At 40.4% G+C, this 17,998-nt stretch overlaps 2 protein-coding genes across 9 annotated transcripts in view; one reads left to right on the forward strand and one right to left on the reverse strand.

Annotated features, from left to right (window-relative positions):
* Nucleotides 1-887: 887 nt before the first annotated feature.
* On the reverse strand, nt 888-9,301 carry PSMD7 (proteasome 26S subunit, non-ATPase 7). The gene is made up of 7 exons (XM_045803833.2): nt 9,127-9,301; nt 7,021-7,112; nt 6,086-6,178; nt 5,246-5,343; nt 4,621-4,701; nt 2,505-2,596; nt 888-1,840 (listed from the first exon to the last, which is right to left on the reverse strand). The coding sequence occupies exons 1-7, from the start codon at nt 9,198-9,200 to the stop codon at nt 1,402-1,404; spliced, it is 969 nt and encodes a 322-aa protein (XP_045659789.1). The 5' UTR covers nt 9,201-9,301; the 3' UTR covers nt 888-1,401.
* ZFHX3 (zinc finger homeobox 3) overlaps nt 9,296-17,998 on the forward strand; it is a 1,292,716-nt gene continuing 1,284,013 nt past the window's right edge. For 7 of the 8 annotated variants that reach the window (XR_015728051.1, XM_087870546.1, XM_087870551.1 and 4 more), the window contains exons 1-2: nt 9,296-9,409; nt 17,740-17,858. The gene's annotated coding sequence lies outside the window, so the exon portion shown is untranslated. The remainder of the gene's footprint in view (nt 9,410-17,739; nt 17,859-17,998) is intronic. The other variant, XM_087870552.1, reaches the window with a different exon arrangement.

A 17,998-nucleotide genomic window follows, 5' to 3' on the forward strand; every position in this document is an offset into this window, starting at 1 on the left:
TTCCCTTTCTCATATCAGTATGTTTGAAACGTGGTAACCAAATTTCAAAAGCTTCTTCAACACTCCTGTGGTTTTAAATAGATCTCAGGCCTTGACTGTTATTTCAGATTTTTTATTCAATTAGCTGCAGCAACCCTGACTTTGCTGAAATAGACAAGGAAAAGTTGGTTCTCCAGTTTTTCCTTGACCATCCCATTTTAGGTCAGAATCTACATGAACCTTGAAGTCAGCCCTTATGTTGGCATGCCTCTATTAAGTAGAAGAAAAGCTTGTTTACACATACTGTCAACTCCCAATTTCCACTAATTAGCTCTTTGGAATAAAAATTGATGTTTCTGGTAAACATTGAGACATTAGAACACTATAAAGTGGTTTCTGAGATTCAACTTAGTTTTAGTGCCATTTTATTACATTTTTCAATTTTTGAACATTGATAATCCATATGGTGCATTAGAGAACTCTTAGGTTCTATCTGCTCAAGAGAGGGAATTATTATCAAAGGGACTCCTCTAGGTCAAATGATTAAGTACTTATTTGTTCTGAGCCCTGAGCACTTACTGTGGGGAGACTTTGTCCCATCCTCCAGAACTTCCCCACTAACTTTGGGGTCTGATATACCTAGACCTACTGCAGTAACTGTGTCTCTTATGAAAAACTGCTCTAGGGACTTCACAGATGACAAACCTGAAACACAAACTAGGATCCAGGTCTTCTGGGCTCAGTTGAGAGCTCTTCTCACCATCAAGTTGTTTTTAAAAGAATGAGACTCTCTTTCACGAAAGATTCCAAGTTTAAATTCTTTAAGGCAGCTTCAATTAAAAACTAAGTCTTGGCTGCTTCTGAAAACAAGTGTCACTCCCAGAATCAAAAATGACTAGAACACAGACTTACAAACCAAGTCATTTAATTGTGTCTTTGAAGGTAAACAATATATGGAGGTGGATCCCAAGCCCTGAGCATGTCAGAGCTCCAGGTACAGAGTTCAGAGGGGTCAGAACTCAGGGTGTTCTAAGGCTTACGGAATTCACGCATTCCATTTTGCAATTCTGCAAACTGCCAAAAACCAACCCCAAGAGTCTTGTGAGATGGGGAAAATTCAACTTCCAGTTTTATAGGTAAGAGTGAAGAGTACCAGTAACGTTCTGTTTACCTCTTCACTTCTCTCATGCGATCTGAAGCCTGAGCTATCGTATCCCCCACGCACGGCAGCCTAGGCCGCAGTTCGGCTGTGAGCTCAGTCCCTCTGTGCACTCGCTTCCCCGCCACAGTGGAGAGTGACCCGGGCCAGAGAGCTCTCAGCAGTACAGCTTTTTAACAAGCACTTAAAGTAAAAAGAACCCTCTAGTGGCACACTGAGTTAGTTTATAAGATTTTAATTTACAAATTAAAAAGCGACATGTTTTATTTTTTCTCCTTTTTCTCTTCTTTCTTTCCATCAATCTTTTCCTTCTCTTTCTCTTTGTCATCTTTTCTATCCTTTTTGCTCTCTTCTTTTTCTTGCCCTTCTTTCTTCTCTGCATCCCGGTTGGCAATCTTGTTGTTGATGAGGTTGTGCAGGGCGACCACGGAACGGATCAGCGAGGCCAAATACACTACTACCATCTGGTCGTTGGTCTTCAGGTAAAAGGCCTTGACAAACTCCTGCAGGCTGACATCTGGCAGCAGGTTGAAGACGTCCTGTAGCTGGTAGATGATCTGGTGGTTGATGGGCAGCTTGCCGGTGGCCACTTTCTCCAGGTAGCTCCTGATATCCAGAAGCTTGGAGTTCAGTCCCTTCAAACCATGGACCTGGTTTGTGATCCGCTGGGAAAGAGTGCCCACTGTAGTGTCTTTGATGTCTCTGTAACAACCCACAAGAAGAAAGGGCAGGAAAAAGCATCAGTATACTGTATTATCACACAGGTTCTCACAATCTAGGCGAACACCCAGCTTTGTGGGGAAGGGCAAGTTTTCAAAAGAAGAATGTTACTTCATCACTTTGCAGACTGCCTTAGTTTTGATTTGGAGCATATATTTTATCTTTCTTATCACAAGGCATTTTGAAACCATTTCACTTAAAAAAAAAAAAGAGCTATTTCAACTTCCCTGTTCCTGAAAAGAGTGGCATTTTCTCTACCCACATCTGTGCGATGTTGCAAGAAGCTTCCATCAGACAGGACTTTTTGAATTACAGGGAATCTTATTTGAGAAAAACTATGACCCTTTTGAATTAAGTCAGGATTATAATATTTTAAAATAACCCATCCTAACGTAGCTTCTTCGCAGACAACTGGCTACCTTTACTGAAAACAACATACACAGGAAGAACGCACACCTGCTTTCCTTCCTGCACGTGTTCCTGTCACAGGGAACACACTGCCCTTTGCCGACAAGATGTATTATCCACAGTCATAAACTGTAACTCAGGACACGCCAGAAATGATCCAGGCCTGGAACCCAGATCTCCCCACTCCTAATAGAGCCTCTCGGGCTGCTTATGATTCGGATGCTGTCCTGAGGCTCACCGTAACAAGTGCTCGACTCCAACTTCCTCGGCTTCCTCGGCTCCAATTTCACTGGTCACATGCTCAAATGTTTTTGAGGTTGGAGTTCCATCCTGGGAGAGGAGGCTTAAATATAGTTATTTACTTACAAACACCCCAGCATGTGTTCCTTTCACACCTTGATTCCTCTGCTTTCAGTCAGATGACCTCATGGGTACATTAGTAGGCTTCCCAAGTGCTAGCAGAAAGGGGTGAGGTTTGCTTTGAGAGTTCAGCCTTTTTTTTTTTCATTATAATTTTTATTTTGTTATGTTAGTCACCGTACAGTATATCCTTAGTTTTTGATGTAATGTTCCATGATTCATTATTTGCGTATAACACCCAGTGCACCATGCAATATGTGCCCTCTTTAATACCCATCACCGGCTTATCCCAGTCCCCCACCCCCCTCCCCTCTGAAGCCCTCAGTTTGTTTCCCAGAGTCCACAGAGTTCAGCCTTCTGGAATGACACTGCCGTGGCCCTGCTCAGTGTTTTTGAGGAAAATCTTGATAATCCCTTAAGCCCACTGTGGGGATGGACACTTAAGGAAGTCTCAATTAGGTTGACTTTTAAAGCATATAGTTCTTTCTAGAATAGGCAGTATACAGAATACGTGTACTGGAGGCAAGCTCATAGGCAAGCTCAGATAATCTAACTGTCCTTCAGATCAAATGATGCCGGAGCACCAAAACATCGCAGTGAGAATAACCGGCTTCCCGGTGGCCTGAATTAGTCAGAGGGTCTGTTCAGGAATATGGTTCACTGTATCACCTAGTGACTTCCTGATGGGATTCAGGAGCAACTTTCCTCAGCTCTCACGCCAGAAGAGGCTGTACATCTTCTGGAATGGATGTAAAATGTCTGCAAGGCAGGAGAGCATAGCAGTGAAGGCAGACTCTGGAGCCAGACTGCCTGGGTTTCAAAGGAGCTGTGGGACCTTGGGAAAGTCACTTAACTTATACTAAGTGATATAAATGTTAGCAGTAATTATTTTATCCAGGACAATGTGAATCCTGCAAATGCCATTTTACTCTTCACTTTGCTAGAATGGTCAGGACTGCATGGAATGCCTTTTCAGGTGCTCATTTTGCCTTGGCCTCATCTAATATTGTGGCCTTCGTGTCCCTTCCATCCCCTATTTAAAAATCTTGCTCTGTGTGTGTGTTTAAGAGCCTCTAATTCTCTTTTGAAAAAGGCAGAGTAAAATTAACTTAAAAAACTATATCACATCAAGGATGAAAGCCTTACTGCAACACGGAAATAAATTTTGATCTAAACTCCCTAGTGGCAAAGCAAAAAGAGAAACAGGAGGACAGAGCTCAGTGCAAGGAACATTTGCAGGGAGTTAACCTAAAATTTTTTTCCTGATTTAAAAACTGAGTATAAAGATAAATTCTACATATCTAAATCCAAAGGCAGACTTTATCCTCAGACTTTTGACTCTGGAAATTCAAGATTGAGCTCAAGTGCAAAATTTTATGCTCCCAACAACACACACATATATTTTCACATCAAATGCTACCCTAGAATCTAAGTTGAGTTTTCCTGGAAATAGAGAAAAGCTATATTCTGGAACCTCTTTGTGTCGACACCCAAAGCACACAGCAGGTATTGGATGCTGGGGAGCTGAGTATTCAGGTGTCAAATCACACAGATGGGTCTTGCCATCTGGCTCCACGCAGCTCTGACCCACTCTATTTGAAAAACTCTATCTCGTCTATACAGAATGAAAATCTTCAAGGAGAAAGGAATGCTGGCACAGAGGAGCTGGACAGTGGAAACTGTATTAGATTAAGACTAAGCTCACAGGCTCTGCATTTACTTTGCTGTGAACATCTCTGGGCATTCACATGATGACTCTGGTCCTCAATTTCATGTGTAAAAGGGGATTTTAGATTTCTATGGTCCTCTTGATTTCTAAAATTTGGTGATTCAAAAACTCAAGGGGGAAAGAAACAGTACCAAACTGTTGACAAAAATCAACAACCTACTCTTTGTTGGAGATAAAAGAGTTGTTGACTTAAAAACAACACAACATCCAAATCGTCCAATAAGCAGCAAATCTAATCTCCTCGGCTCATAGCAAGAGAACTTACATCATGGACTTCTTCCACTGAAATATATGCTTCTGTGGGCAGTCCCAGGTCCTTTGGCTTCACGTCAATGATGACCAGTACCTGGCAGAAAAACATAATTTAGCAAACAACCTCACACCAAGCACGTAAGGAATAATCACAGCCATTCTTCTTATGATGATTACTGAAGCTATTTCATTCAACCAGACAAAAGCTGGAATTTTCAGCAGAAATGAGTCTACATTTCATGTGATCCCACCATCTGCTCTGCTCTTCACCACCATCCGAAAACAAGCTGAAAGTATGGTGTGGTTATCAAGCATGAGGAAGTCAGAATCAAGACAGCCAATGGTTTGATCCTGGCCCCCACATGTATGAGACCTTACTAACAATTCTGAACCTCAGTTTTCTTGTTGTAAGGAGAACCCCGTATAGCTACCGAGAGGATTAAGCACTTAGCACATATTTATTGTTACTTATTAAATATCCTGGGTTATTGTATACTATACAAACCGCTACCAATTAACACAAACAGTTTAGAGAATAAGCAGTGAAATGATTTACTACCCGATCCTTCCTAGGATGCTTATGTAAGTTAGCTGGTAAGGAATATCATTCAAGAGTTTTAAAGATAGAGTGCACTTACTGAGTTAGGGCAGTATCTTTTCATGAGTTCGTTAATGGCGATGTCATTCTTGTGTAGTTTAGGGCCTGTGTGGTACCACCCAACTATTCTTTCTCTGGCTGGGAAGGAAAACATTAGTGGGTTTGAACTGTTTCATGAAGATCTATAGAATTCCCTCAAAAAGGGTGGTAAGAACTCTAGTCCTTATGTTCTCTACCCTTTTCAAAATTCCAGACATCTATTTTAAACCTTGACATACCTGTGAAATCTGAAACTGAAAAACAGAATTCTCAGAAAATAAGCAATGAGGGAAATCCAGAGATATCTGTATCTCAGACTAGTTGAGACCAGTCACACATGACACTAGGAAACAATTCCAAGGCAACATATAAACAAATGCAAGTCTATGTCACAGAGATTGGAACTGTGAACGTTGTGGGAATAAATATTTCCAAAGTGTATGTCGTTGCTATAATGAAATAAAATGAAAATGATTTATGTGACAGAGAGATATATTGACCCTGAAGGTACTTAAGGTCTAGGGGCAGGTGGATTTAGTTTCATAATTCTTCACTTTTCCGTTAGGCAGGGCTGGCTAGCTCCAAAACCTAGGTGGGTCTAGCTGGCCTTAAATTGCTACTCTAGTTTCTCATTTATTCTCCCTCATTCCTCTACTACCACTAGTCTTACAAGTATAGCTAAGTGAAAGAGCCCTTGATATTAAACAAAGAAAAGGGAATACTAAAAAATGAAAAGACATCGGCGGCATGTACCTGGGCGCACGCATGCACACATACACACACGTATAAATCAATGCCACAATGCCTTGTTAAAAAAACAAAACAAAACATCAAGACATACCATTGACCTTCTTAAACATTCCATACATGTTTTCCAAATAGTCATGGTCTAAAAACCAGACAGAATCATCTTTGTCATCTTCATCAAAAGGGACTAAAGAAGAGAAAAAAAAGTAAGATTTAGTTTAGGGTGCTGGATAGAACTAGCTTAGGAGACTCCTAGGCCCCATAGGATCCACCTACGTGTTTGGTTTGTCCAATATGGTATTAAAATTATTTTTGAGTTGCTCTCATTAAAAACTGGGAGATTTCATATAAAAATCCAGAATTCCGGCTTCACTTGAAATTGGAAGGCCTGGCAACAACTGGCTAGAGCCAGACAGGTTTCCCCCTTTAAAATGGACACATGCTCGTCAGTTTGCTAAAAGCCCCATCACTTCCTAATATTTCCCTTTGCTGAATGACATTTCTGCTTGGTCCTTTCAGATACTGGAGTTTGTGACCTCTAGTCTAGAGTTCATTCTAGAGCAATTATTTTGTTCTTTGTTGTTAACTTTAATTGTAAAATACACAGATACATTCTTGTAAAGGTTCATGACACTGAGTAAAAGGTAATGGTCTCCATCTCCCTCTGCCAACCCATAACCATGGTTAACAGTCTAGTGCAGGGACTTACAAATGACATCAGAGCTGCCTATTTTTATAAAGTTTTGCTAGCATACAGCTACCCCTTTGTCAACGTACTGTCTGTAGTTGCTTTCCTGCTACAATACAGGGCTGAGCAGTTGTAATGGAGACCATATGGCCTGCAAATTTAAAATATTTACTATTCAGTTTAGTGAGTAACCTTTAGCCTTCCTCTCATACTTCAGCAATTCTGAAAGAGAATTTCTGGGTTGTAGTAAAAGTGGAAACCATAAAAGTTTCTTTTTTTTAATTTTTGAGATATTTGACATTTTAACCCAGGCGCAGAACAACGTAAGATTTGTCTTATACCTGCAAAACTGTTGGATACGTCGAGTACTTTCTTTTGCCATGACCCCAAAAGCACACCAACAACACGCTTCTGGTTTCCAACCTTGCCTATTCTGAAGGAGAAAGCAGAAGGTCAGTCTGACAAGCACACAGAAACGTGGACCCAACAATTAGATACTCAAAAGGAAATATCAACGGTACAGATACAACTTAGCTTACCTGGGAACTAATCCCACTAAACAAATATAATAGCGTCAGGTTAGTCCTTAATATTAAATTTTAATAAATACAATGGGAAATTCATCAACTTTGTACATTGGCAGGCTTTACACTGTTGACTGCAAGAAATACATGCTCAGAAAAATATCAAACTTTCTAGAACCTGAAAATGGAGAAAATGAAACCCCCCCCAGGTCTGAAGAGTTTTAAAATGCTACTTGGTGTTTGAAAGTATATTTCATTTAAGTTATGCTGCCACCTTTAACTTTTTCTTTTGCAGTTTTCTCCTTTAAACTTTCCCCATCTTCCCTATCCTTAAATATTTTCTGAAAGAAACACTTTAAAGTAGAACCACTTTTACGGGCTGGCTTGCCAGCTGTTCTCTGGAATATCTATTCCATGTGCACAAGCCCCACTAGAAGTTCTAATTCTTTGTACCATTTAGGGGCTCAGAACATGGGTTCCGATGCTCAGGTATACGTGGGCCATCTGTGGTCTCTGTGAATGGCTTACTCAGGCAGAAGTCAGAAGTGAGCAGCTGGTGACTCATCACACTGACAGGATGGCTGAATGAGAAAGAGTTTACTTCAGAATTTGTATCTACTTGTCAAACCTCCTTAGTGACTTCTGTCTTCAAGAATTACAAGTGTTTTCACTTATACAATCTCATTTCACTGACCTTCATATAGAATTCTCCTTTGACCACTAGGAAGTGTGAGACACACACAATACAACTCCACATTCAAAGGAAAGACAGAGGCCACTGTGAAACGAACTACAGTTCCTTAACAGTCACTGATTTCACTGTACTGCTTTTGTAAACATATTGTCTGGCAAATTTATAAACGCTTACTAAGTTTGGGATTTGGGTCAAAGTTAAGGATCCTGTATCCCTGGTGGTTCTGATTTTTGGGGAAATCTTAGGCCCTGAATCCCCACACTTCAAAGGAAAGTTCCACACTCATGTGCTTTTCTTTTGGTCTAGCAGTGTCTGTCTGCACTATGTCCTTCGAATAGAACAGAAATGGTGCTTGTCCCCTTAGCACCTCTAGCAGCCTATAGGAGAAAGACAGTGACTACTGCACAGTGGGAATGCATGCATATCCTGTTAGGCTGAAGGCTCTGCAAAGCAGCAGAACTGGGGACCCTAAACCTCATGGAGTCTTGACTATTAGCTATGGTTGAACAAGTAGTTGTACGACTCAAGTTGTAGCAGGCACTTCGCAGCTGACTTTGTAACAGATGCTCCCAAATGGGTCTCTACACTTGCCAATTCAAGTAATTATCTTGTAAAAGTTACGAACACGTGTAACAGGTCCAGCGGGACGAACAGCTCCAAAACAAGGGAAGGAGAAGAAACATCTGTGGGATGTTTCAGCTTATTCATTAATGCCCAAAGCTACTAACGCTCTCACTTTTGAAAGAAAAGCTTGACACCTAATCTACATTTTAGGTTACCGTCAAACAGATTCCTGCTTAGAAACCACAGCTCTTCAAGGGAGCCCTTCAAGGTCCTGAGACCAGAATACTGGTGACAGCTTTCAGAGGTACAGAAACGCTAATCTGCAGGACTTTCCCACGCACCGAGTCTTTTTGGTGAAAAGGGGCGGACGAGGTGACAGATGGGCACGAGGCCTGGGGGATCAGGGCCAAATGAATCTTGCCCCCCATACTCTGGCAGCGTACGGACTTTGGTAAAAGAACGAACAGTCCGGACCGCGGAGTACCGGCTAGGGACGGGGGATGAGGCTGGGTGATTTAGGCTTCGTGATCCGAGGCTGGTCCGGGCCTCTCGGCGAGTTAGTGCCACCCCCGGCCCTTCAGCGCTCCCGCGGCCGCCGCGCCGTCCCAGCGTGCCAGTGACTCAGCAACGGCGATCCCGATAGGCCGCCCCGCGCACCCGCTCACCGGTTGAAATGATCCACCACACTGAGCAGCACCAGGGGGTGAACTACCACCTTCTGCACCGCCAGCTCCGGCATCGCGACACACCCCGCCCGCCAGACCCCGCTCCTTGCGACCCGCAAACACCGGCAGCCGCAGCGACTCTCGCGGATCCTCCAGGCCCGGCTCCTCCTCTTCCGGCTCGGCCGCCGCCGCCGTCTCCTTTTTCCGCTCCCAGAGTGCCGCGCGCGCCGCCCCGGATTTTCGCGCCTGCTGCCATCTTGAGGAGGGGAAAGGCCGGAGCAAGGTGGGGCCCGGCTTGGGTGACACGCTACGAGTTTCCCTGGTCTTCGAGGCTAAAGGGACAGTGGAGACTGATAAAGGTTGACCTCCTGGTATTGGGCCTGCACCGTCACCTGCAGCGGCTTTTCGCTTTAGTTCCTTCCCAGTTCACACCCTCCCCCCACCCCGCCCCGTTTGAAGACTAGAAAAAATATTAGAAAAGAGTAATAACTCATATCTCCACCACCCAGAAAATGTTCACCTTTGTTTCAAGCCAGACTCCTCCAGAGTTTCTGAACTTTAAATCTTTAGCATTAGGGCGTGTCGTTGAAGTAGAGTTGGTAATTTATCTCATCTTTCTTATTGTCGGGGAATTAACCCCTAATATTTACTATGGACGCTCGGCAGATAACCTGTCTTTATATTTTTCCACCTGTTTATATAACGTACCGTTTAACTAGCGCTGGAAGAATTCAGTTTGGGCCTGAGTCAGATCTTTCAGGTTAATTTTCAAATGGAAGCTTAAGTAAGGACTGAAGTAAGGGTGAAAACAATAGAAAATATGTTTTGGTATTTAGCTAAGGAAAGAGAAAATGGAAGACTAAAGGGGATAATGTGGGAGGTAAAAATTTAAGCGTATTTGCAGAAGGAGGCAAATTATTTAATTCCATACAAGTTTTTATTTCTAATTTTAAGTTGCTGTTTGTGTAAACAAAAACAATACTTAAGAAACTTAAATTATTTGCTTACTGTTTGCCCTGTCTTTTTTTTTTTTTTTTTTTAAGATTTTATTTATTTATTTGAGAGGGAGCATGAGCGCGGGTGGTGGGGAGTAGGGTGGAGGTGGGGGGTTGTGGCAGAGGCAGAGGGAGAAGCAGGCTCATCCCAGGATCCTGGGATCATGACCTGAGCCGTAGGCAGGCGCTTAACTGGCAGCCACCCAAGCGCCCCTATTTGCCCTGTCTGAACAACTTTTACCTTCCCCATAGCACTGGAGGTCACGTCTGACCTTTCTGAAGAAAAACCGAGAGACTTTTGCTCTGAATTTTGGTCTCCTTCCAGTTAATCAGGGAGCTTTTGATAATTCTTTTCCGTGTTCTATCCATCAGTTTTATTATATGTACTCTTCTACTTCTGGGAACATTGCTTTGGATTTTCCTCATTCATTTTAATATTTTTGATTTGACTAATAATGATTGCTACTACTTAAGATAACAGAACTTTAGGATAAAGAAAATAGAAGTCAGCCTCCGTTATGTGATGTGTTAAAGCATGCTTGCTGGTGTTTAGTGCCTGATTCAAAGTAGTTATTCTTAAACTTTTTTTTTAAAGATTTTATTTATTTATTTTTGAGAGAGAGTGCACAAGCAGAGGGAGGGAAGGCAGAGGGAGAAGCAGGCTCCCACCAAGCAAGGAGCACTTAGTGGGACTCGATCTTAGGACCCCAGGATCACAACCTGAGCTGAAGGCAAGACCTTAACCAATTGAACCACCCAGGCGTCCCCAAAATAGACATTCTTGTTTCATCTCTTAAATGATGCTATTCAACACAGGATAGACATGTATCTGTTAGGGAAAGAGCTTGGAAGGATTCCCGTCCCCCAATTTTGTTATTAAAAATTTAATAGATATCAGAAGATTAAAGATTGGTTTTAATTTTTCTCTTGTGTCAAGTAAGACTTAAGAATTGGAGTCTAAAGAAAGCTTTATTTTTTTTACTAAAATATGTAAAGAGTTTAAAGAAGACGGCTTGAAATCATAAGGAAGGTATTTTCTGTTTTGCCCCCCCTTTTTTTAAAATGGAACTGTCTTGAAATCATACTTAATAGTGTAGCCACTACTGGGGGCTGAATTCATTCAGAGGAATGCAGAAGGAAGCATAAGAAATCCACTTTCTTTTGTTCATTGAATTCTGGACTTAACTTTAGTAGGACCTGATGAGACCTTAAGAATAATACATTTTCCTCTCCTTTGATCATCTTTGTTTTTCTTTTTTTTAATGTTAAATTCTTTTTCCAGATTTATTGTGATGTAATTAACATATAACATTGTGTAAGTTTAATGTGTACAGCATGATGATATGATACACATACATATCACAAAATGATTACCACAATAAGGTTAGTTAACAGCAGCATCACCTCACATAATTACCTTTTGTGTGTGTGTGTTGGGGGGGGGGTTGAGAACATTTCAGATTTACTCTCTTAGCAACTTTCAAGTATATAAGCCAGTATTGTTAAGTTTAGTCAGCATTGTGTACCTTATATCCCCATCTTACACTTCTTCACCAACATCTCCCCATTTCCCCCACCCTTTCAACCTCTGGCAACCATTATTCTACTCTTAAGTTCAACTTTTTAAGATTCCACATATAAGTGAGATCATACAGTATTTGTTTTTGTGATGTATTTCACTTAGCATAATGCCCTTATGGTCCATCCATGTTGCAAATGGCAGGACTTCCTTCTTTCTGATGGCTGAATAATATTTCATTATATATGTATAACTTTTTTTTCCATTCCATCCCCCCCATTCATCCATTTCCTTTATCAGTTCATCCATTTATGGACACTGATGTTCTTTCTACGTCTTGCAATTGTGAATAATGTCACAATGAACACAGAGGAGTATAGACTCCTCTCAAATAGTGATTTCACTTCCTCTATATCTATACCCAGAAGTGGGTTGCTGAATCATATGGTAGTTCTGGTAGTTTTTTGAGGCATCTTCGTACTTTTTTTCATAGTCGTTGTACCAATTTGTGTTCCCATCAATAGTGCACCGTGGTTCCCTTTTCTCCTTGTCCTTGCCAACGTTATCTCTTTTCTTTTTGATAATAGCCATGTTATTATGGTGTGAGATGATACTTCATTGTGGTTTTGATTTGCATTTCCTTGGTGACTAATGTTGAGCATCTTTTCATGTACCTGTTGGCCATTTGTATGTATGGAAAAATGTCTATCCAGATCCTCTGCCCATTTTTAAAATTATTATTATTATTATCATTATTATTATTTGCTATTGAGTTATAAGAGTTCTTCATATATTTTGGATATTAACTTCTTACTAATATATGGTTTGCAAATATTTTTTTTCCAATTCCATAGGTTGCTTATTTTGCTGTACAGAGGTTTTTAGTTTGATGTAGTCACACTCATTTATTTTTGCTTTTGCTGCTTAATGCTTTTCGTGTCATGTCCAAAATATTGTCAAGATCAACGTCAAGGATCTATTTCCCCTTTGTTTTCTTCTAGGAGTTTCACATTTTCAGGTCTTAAATGAGTCTTTTATCCGAAGTTAATTTTTGTGAGTGATGTAAGATAGGGGTCCAATTTCATTCTTCTGCATGTGACTCTCTGGTTTTCTCAGCACTATTTAAAGAAGGGACTGTCCTTTCCCCTTTGAGTATTCTTAGCTCCCTTGTCAAATATTGACCACTGAGCTCTCATTCTGTTCTGTTGGTCTATGTGTCTGTTTCTGTGCCTACCATACTGTTTTGATTGCTATAGCTTTGTAATAAAGTTTGAAATCAGGAGGTGGGATACCTCCAGCTTTGTTTGCTTGTTTTTGCTGAAGATTGCTTTGGCTATTTGAGGGTATTTGTGGTTCCATAAAAATTCTCCTATTGTTTTTTCTATTTCTGTGAGAAATGTCATTGGAATTTTGGTAGGGATTGCCTTGAATCTATAGATAGCTCGAGCCGTATGGACATTTTAATAGTATTAATTCTTCTGATCCATGAGCATGGGATATCTTTCCGTTTATTTGTGTCATTTTTAAAAAAAAGATTTTATTTACTTGAGAGAGAGCATGTGAGAGAGAGAGAGAGGGAGAGATAATGAGTAGGGGGAGGGGCAGAGGGAGAAGCAGACTCCCTGCTGAGCAGGGAGCCCTGTGGGGGGACTCAATCCCAGGGATCCCAGGACCCTGGGATAATGACTGGAGCTGAAGGTAAATGCTCAACTGAGTGAGCCACCCAGGTGCCCCTATTTGTGTCATTTTTAATCTTTTCATCAGTGTCATAATTTTCAGTGTACATATCTTTTGCCCTAAACTTATTCCTAAGTATATTATAGTTTTTGATGCTATTGTAAATGGGATTGTTTTATTTCTTTTCCAGATGTTTTGTTGTTAGTATATAGAATCCCAACTGATTTTTTTTTAATAGGCTTGTTTTTTAAATGTATTTTTTAAAGTAGGCTCCACACCCAACATGGGGCTTGAACAACCTGAGATCAAGAGTCACATGCTCTACTAACTGAGCCAGACAGGGGCCCCAGGATTCTAACTGATTTCATATGTTGATTTTGTGTCTTGCATCTTTACTGAATTTGTTTATTCTATCAATTTTTCGATGGTCTTTAGGATTTTCCATGTATAAGATCATCTGCAAACAGAAATAGTTTTATTTCTTCCTTTCTGATTTGGATGGAATTTCTTCGTTTTTCTTGCCCAATTACTCTGGCCAGGACTTCCAGTATTATGTTGAATAGGAGTGGTGAGAGTGGCCCCTTTTGTCTTGTTTCTGATCTTAGAGGAAAAGCTTTCAAGCTTTTACCATTGAGTATGATGTTAGCTAGGGGCTTGTCATGTGTGGCATTTATTATGTTGATGTATGTTCTTTTATACTCAGTTTGTTGGGAGTTTTAATCATGAAAAGTGTTGAATCTTGTCAAATACTTTGTCTGCATTTATTGAGATGATCATATGGTTTTAACATATTAAGGCAGTGTATCTTTTTTATTGCTCTGTGTGTGTGTTGAACCATTCTTGCATCTCCTGTATGAATCTCATTTGATGTGGTATCTGATACTTTTAATGTGCTATTGATTTTGGTCTGCTAGCATTTTTGTTGAGAATTTTTGCATCTATATTTGTTAGGGATATTGGCCTGTAATTTTCTTTTCTTCTGTTATTCTTATCTGGCTTTGATATTAGGGTAATGCTGGCATCATAAAATGAGTTACAGGTGTTCCCTCTTCAACTTTTGGATGAATGTGAGAAAGATTGGCATTAATTCTTCCTTTAAATGTTTAGTAAATTCTGTGATGGTTTCCGTGAAACCATCTGGTCTTGAACTTTTCTTTGTTGGGAAGTTTTTGATTACTGCTTCAGTCTTCTTGTTATTAGTCTGTTCAGATTTTCTATTTCTCCATGATTCAGTCTTTTCTTCTTTTTATAATTTCTTTTTTAAAGTAAGCTTTACACCCAACATGGGGCCAGAACTCACAACCCCAAGACCAAGAGTCGCATGTTCTACTGACTGCACCAGCCAAACACGATTCTGGGAATTTATCCATTTCTTCTAGATTATCCAGTTTGTTGGTATGTAATTGTTCATAGTAGCCTCTTATGGTGCTTTATATTTTTGTGATGTCGATCGTAATTTCTCCTCTTTCAATTCTGATTTTATTTGATTTATGTCTCTTTTTTTTTTCTTAGTCCAGCTAATGGGTTATCATTGTAGTTTGTCGTTTAAAAAATAGCTCTTATTTTCATTGATCTTTTCTATTGTTTTGCTGGTCTCTATTTCTGCTCTGATCTTTGTTATTTCTTTTACTAATTTTGGTCTTTTTTTCTTTTTCTAATTTCTTGCAGGTTAAAGTTAGGTTGTTTATTTGATTTCTTTCTTTCTTAATTTCTTTCTTTCTTTCTTTCTTTCTTTCTTTCTTTCTTTCTTTCTTTCTTTCTTTCTTTCTTTCTTTCTATTTAGAGGGGTAGGGGGAGGGCAGTGGAAGAAAGAGAGTGAGAATCATAGGCTCCATGCCCACCAGAGAGCCCAACGTAGGGCTCAATTTCACACCCCTGAGATCATGACCAGAGCTGAAATCAAGAGTTGGACACTTAACCAATTAAGCCACCCAGGTGCCCCTGAGAACTTTTTTTTTCTTAATGTAGGAATTTATGAGTATAAATTTCCCTCTTAGAACTGCTTTTGCTACATCCCATAAATTTTGGTATGTTGTGTTTCAACTTTCATTTGTTTCAAGATATATTTTGATTTCTTTTTTGATGTTTTTCCTTCAAACCATTGGTTGGTCAGGAGGATGTTGTTTAATTTCAAATGTTTGTGAATTTTCCAGTTTTCCTCCTTTTATTGACTTCTAGTGTTATACTGTTGTGTTTGGAAGAGAATGCTTGGTATGCTTTCAGTGTTGTTACATTTGCTAAGGCTTGTTTTGTGACCTAACGTATGATCCGTGTTCTATGTGCCCTTCAGAAGAACGTGTGTTCTGCTGCCGTTGGGTGGAATGTTCTTTATGTGTCTGTAAGGTTCATTTAATCTAGATTATAGCTTAAATTTAGTAGGGGACTTGTGCTGGGATGGGCTGGGGGCCTAAGGCCACAGGAGTTGGTCTGGTGCTGGCCAGGAGCCTGCGAGTCCACTCGGAGCCTCTGTTCATGGGGGCTTGCTGGAAGCCTAGGGTCATAGGAGTTACTTGGGGCCATGGGAGCCAGCTGAAGGTAGGGTGGGTTGGGAGACTGGGTTTGTGGGATTTGGCCTGTTGGTGCAGGCCTGGTGCTGGGGTTCATGGTGAAATTGGGTGCTCACTCTTCTCTGCTTCCCCCACAAGAAGATGTCTCTTTTCCTTTAAGCTGCCCAGGCTTAGGGAGGGGAAAGGGGACAGGAGTAATGTGAAACTGTCTTTCCCATTCTCTTCATCTTTTCTTATTTCTGTGCTCTACTCAGGTGCTGTACCTCTTTATTTGAATTTTTACCTCTTGTGAAGGTTTTTTACATGTGGATAGTTGTTCAAATTGATGCTTCTGGGAGGTAATGAGTGCTAGAAATTTCTATACTGCCATCTTGTTCACATCTTGTCTTTCAGTTTTGGGAGATAGCGCCTACAGACCCTAGTATTTTGAAAGAGTTTTATTTTTGTTAATTCCAGAACATGGAACACTAGTCCTATAAGCATGGCAGCAATACTTTGAATTTTACAGTCTCTATTTATCATCTTATTAGGTTTGGAAGGAAAAAAAGTATACATAGCAGACTCACCACCTTCAGCCTAAGCTTTATTCATTGTTGGTTTTCAGACATCTTTGGAAATGTCTGGCAAACCTGGGTAGGCCCACTAGAATTCTACTTGCATATATCACTGAGAAACCTGCAGTGGGACTGTTCTTAAGGGAAGAGTCAGATAGACCCGTTTGACCCAAATGCTAAGCCTTAGTCTTTGGAGGAAGAACAGTGATTCTTGTGAAGGTATGTATCTGCCACTTAGATTTGACTAATAGTTCAGCCTATCTTGGACTTATAGCTGAGGCCAGAAAGCCACATAGGGTAAGTTTTACGGGAAAATTGGAAGAGTTGTTTCATAAAAGCTCTGTGAGACATTTGTGCACAAGTAGTAGCACTGCTTATAGTATTTCTCCAACAGTGTAACCCTAAAACATGAAGAGAACCCTTCTTATCCACTTTGCAGTTGTGGCTGCTTGAGGCACTGGTCTTTGAGCAATGGTGTCAGCAGGAGACTGGAGTCTGTAGAAGATGGTGGTATCTAGCAGTGTCAGCAGGCCTGCAGGCCATGGAGATATACAGCAGATGGGTCAGTGCAGGAAGAAATAAAACCAAGGATACTACAGGCTCACTGTGTGCATACATAACATCCTTGGGACCTCAAGAAATACTTGGGGTGGGAGAAACATAGTAAAGTCCTAGGTTCCTGCAATAAGTAGAATGCAGTGGCCAATTAACAGTGATTATATGTGTATATAAGATAGTATTACATATTGAAAAATACTGCCTAAAAAATAGCTCTCTGCTTATTATAAATTAGATACATATCTCAAGGCCTCTGTTGATTATTTGGAAAAAAAAAATTGCAGTATTTTCCTAAGAGGAGGCCTTTAGATTTTTCTGTCATCTCATAATAAAAGTAAGAAAATAATTTAAAAATTCTAGTACTTTATTAATCAAAGTCGATGACATACAAGAAAACAGGAAATGAAAAAGTAAGACTTTTAGAAATAATATATACAAAGGCAGAAAGCATTGTAGGGGTATGTATGTGTGTCTATGTGCATTGGACTGTGATTATGTTATAATGAACTTGTCTATCTGTTCTAATGGAGGCTCTTGTGTATGTGCAATGGAGGTAGTCTTTGGAAAATTATTAATGTCCTTTCTGTCTTTTGCCTTTTCCATACAAAACATTTGCTCTAGGTTTTAGGAGTCTTCCATCTGTGGGGAGGGTGTGGGTCAAGGAGAAGTAAGTCAGAGAGAAAGACATAATATTTGGCTTCTGACACGCACAATTGGGTTATTCAATAAGTTAATAGCTCTGCAAGCCAGAGCATTGTCTTGAGAGAAAATTTTCTAAATCTTTTTACTCTTTTTGTTTCCAGCCTAGGTTGGAGATCTCAGTTCACTGAACTATAGGGTCCTCCGGTAGTTTAAAGAAACGCCCTGCTTACCATTAAGGCATAGCGAGAGTCAGGAAGAATGAAGATCCAATGTAAAGAAGGTAAAAGAAACCCCACTCCCTTTCCTGCCAAAGGAAGTGGTCAGATGTGTCTCAGTTTTCCCTTCTTTGGGCTTTGTCTCATTGTTTTAGACAGTGGGAGGTATGTTGGTTGAGTGAGAGTATGAGAGGGTAAGGACGAT

Source organism: Ursus americanus, chromosome 21, assembly GCF_024610735.1.
Source record: "Ursus americanus isolate L20-20 chromosome 21, mUrsAme1.1.p, whole genome shotgun sequence".
Classification (NCBI taxonomy): domain Eukaryota; kingdom Metazoa; phylum Chordata; class Mammalia; order Carnivora; family Ursidae; genus Ursus; species Ursus americanus.

Excerpts from the sequence above, each read along its gene's own strand:
- PSMD7 (XM_045803833.2), bottom strand. The coding sequence starts at position 9,200 with ATGCCGGAGCTGGCGGTGCAGAAGGTGGTAGTTCACCCCCTGGTGCTG. Across the intron at positions 7,113-9,126 it reads GTGGTGGATCATTTCAACCG|AATAGGCAAGGTTGGAAACC; the intron begins GTGAGCGGGTGC and ends TTTCTCCTTCAG. Across the intron at positions 4,702-5,245 it reads AAAGATACTGCCCTAACTCA|GTACTGGTCATCATTGACGT; the intron begins GTAAGTGCACTC and ends TTTTTCTGCCAG.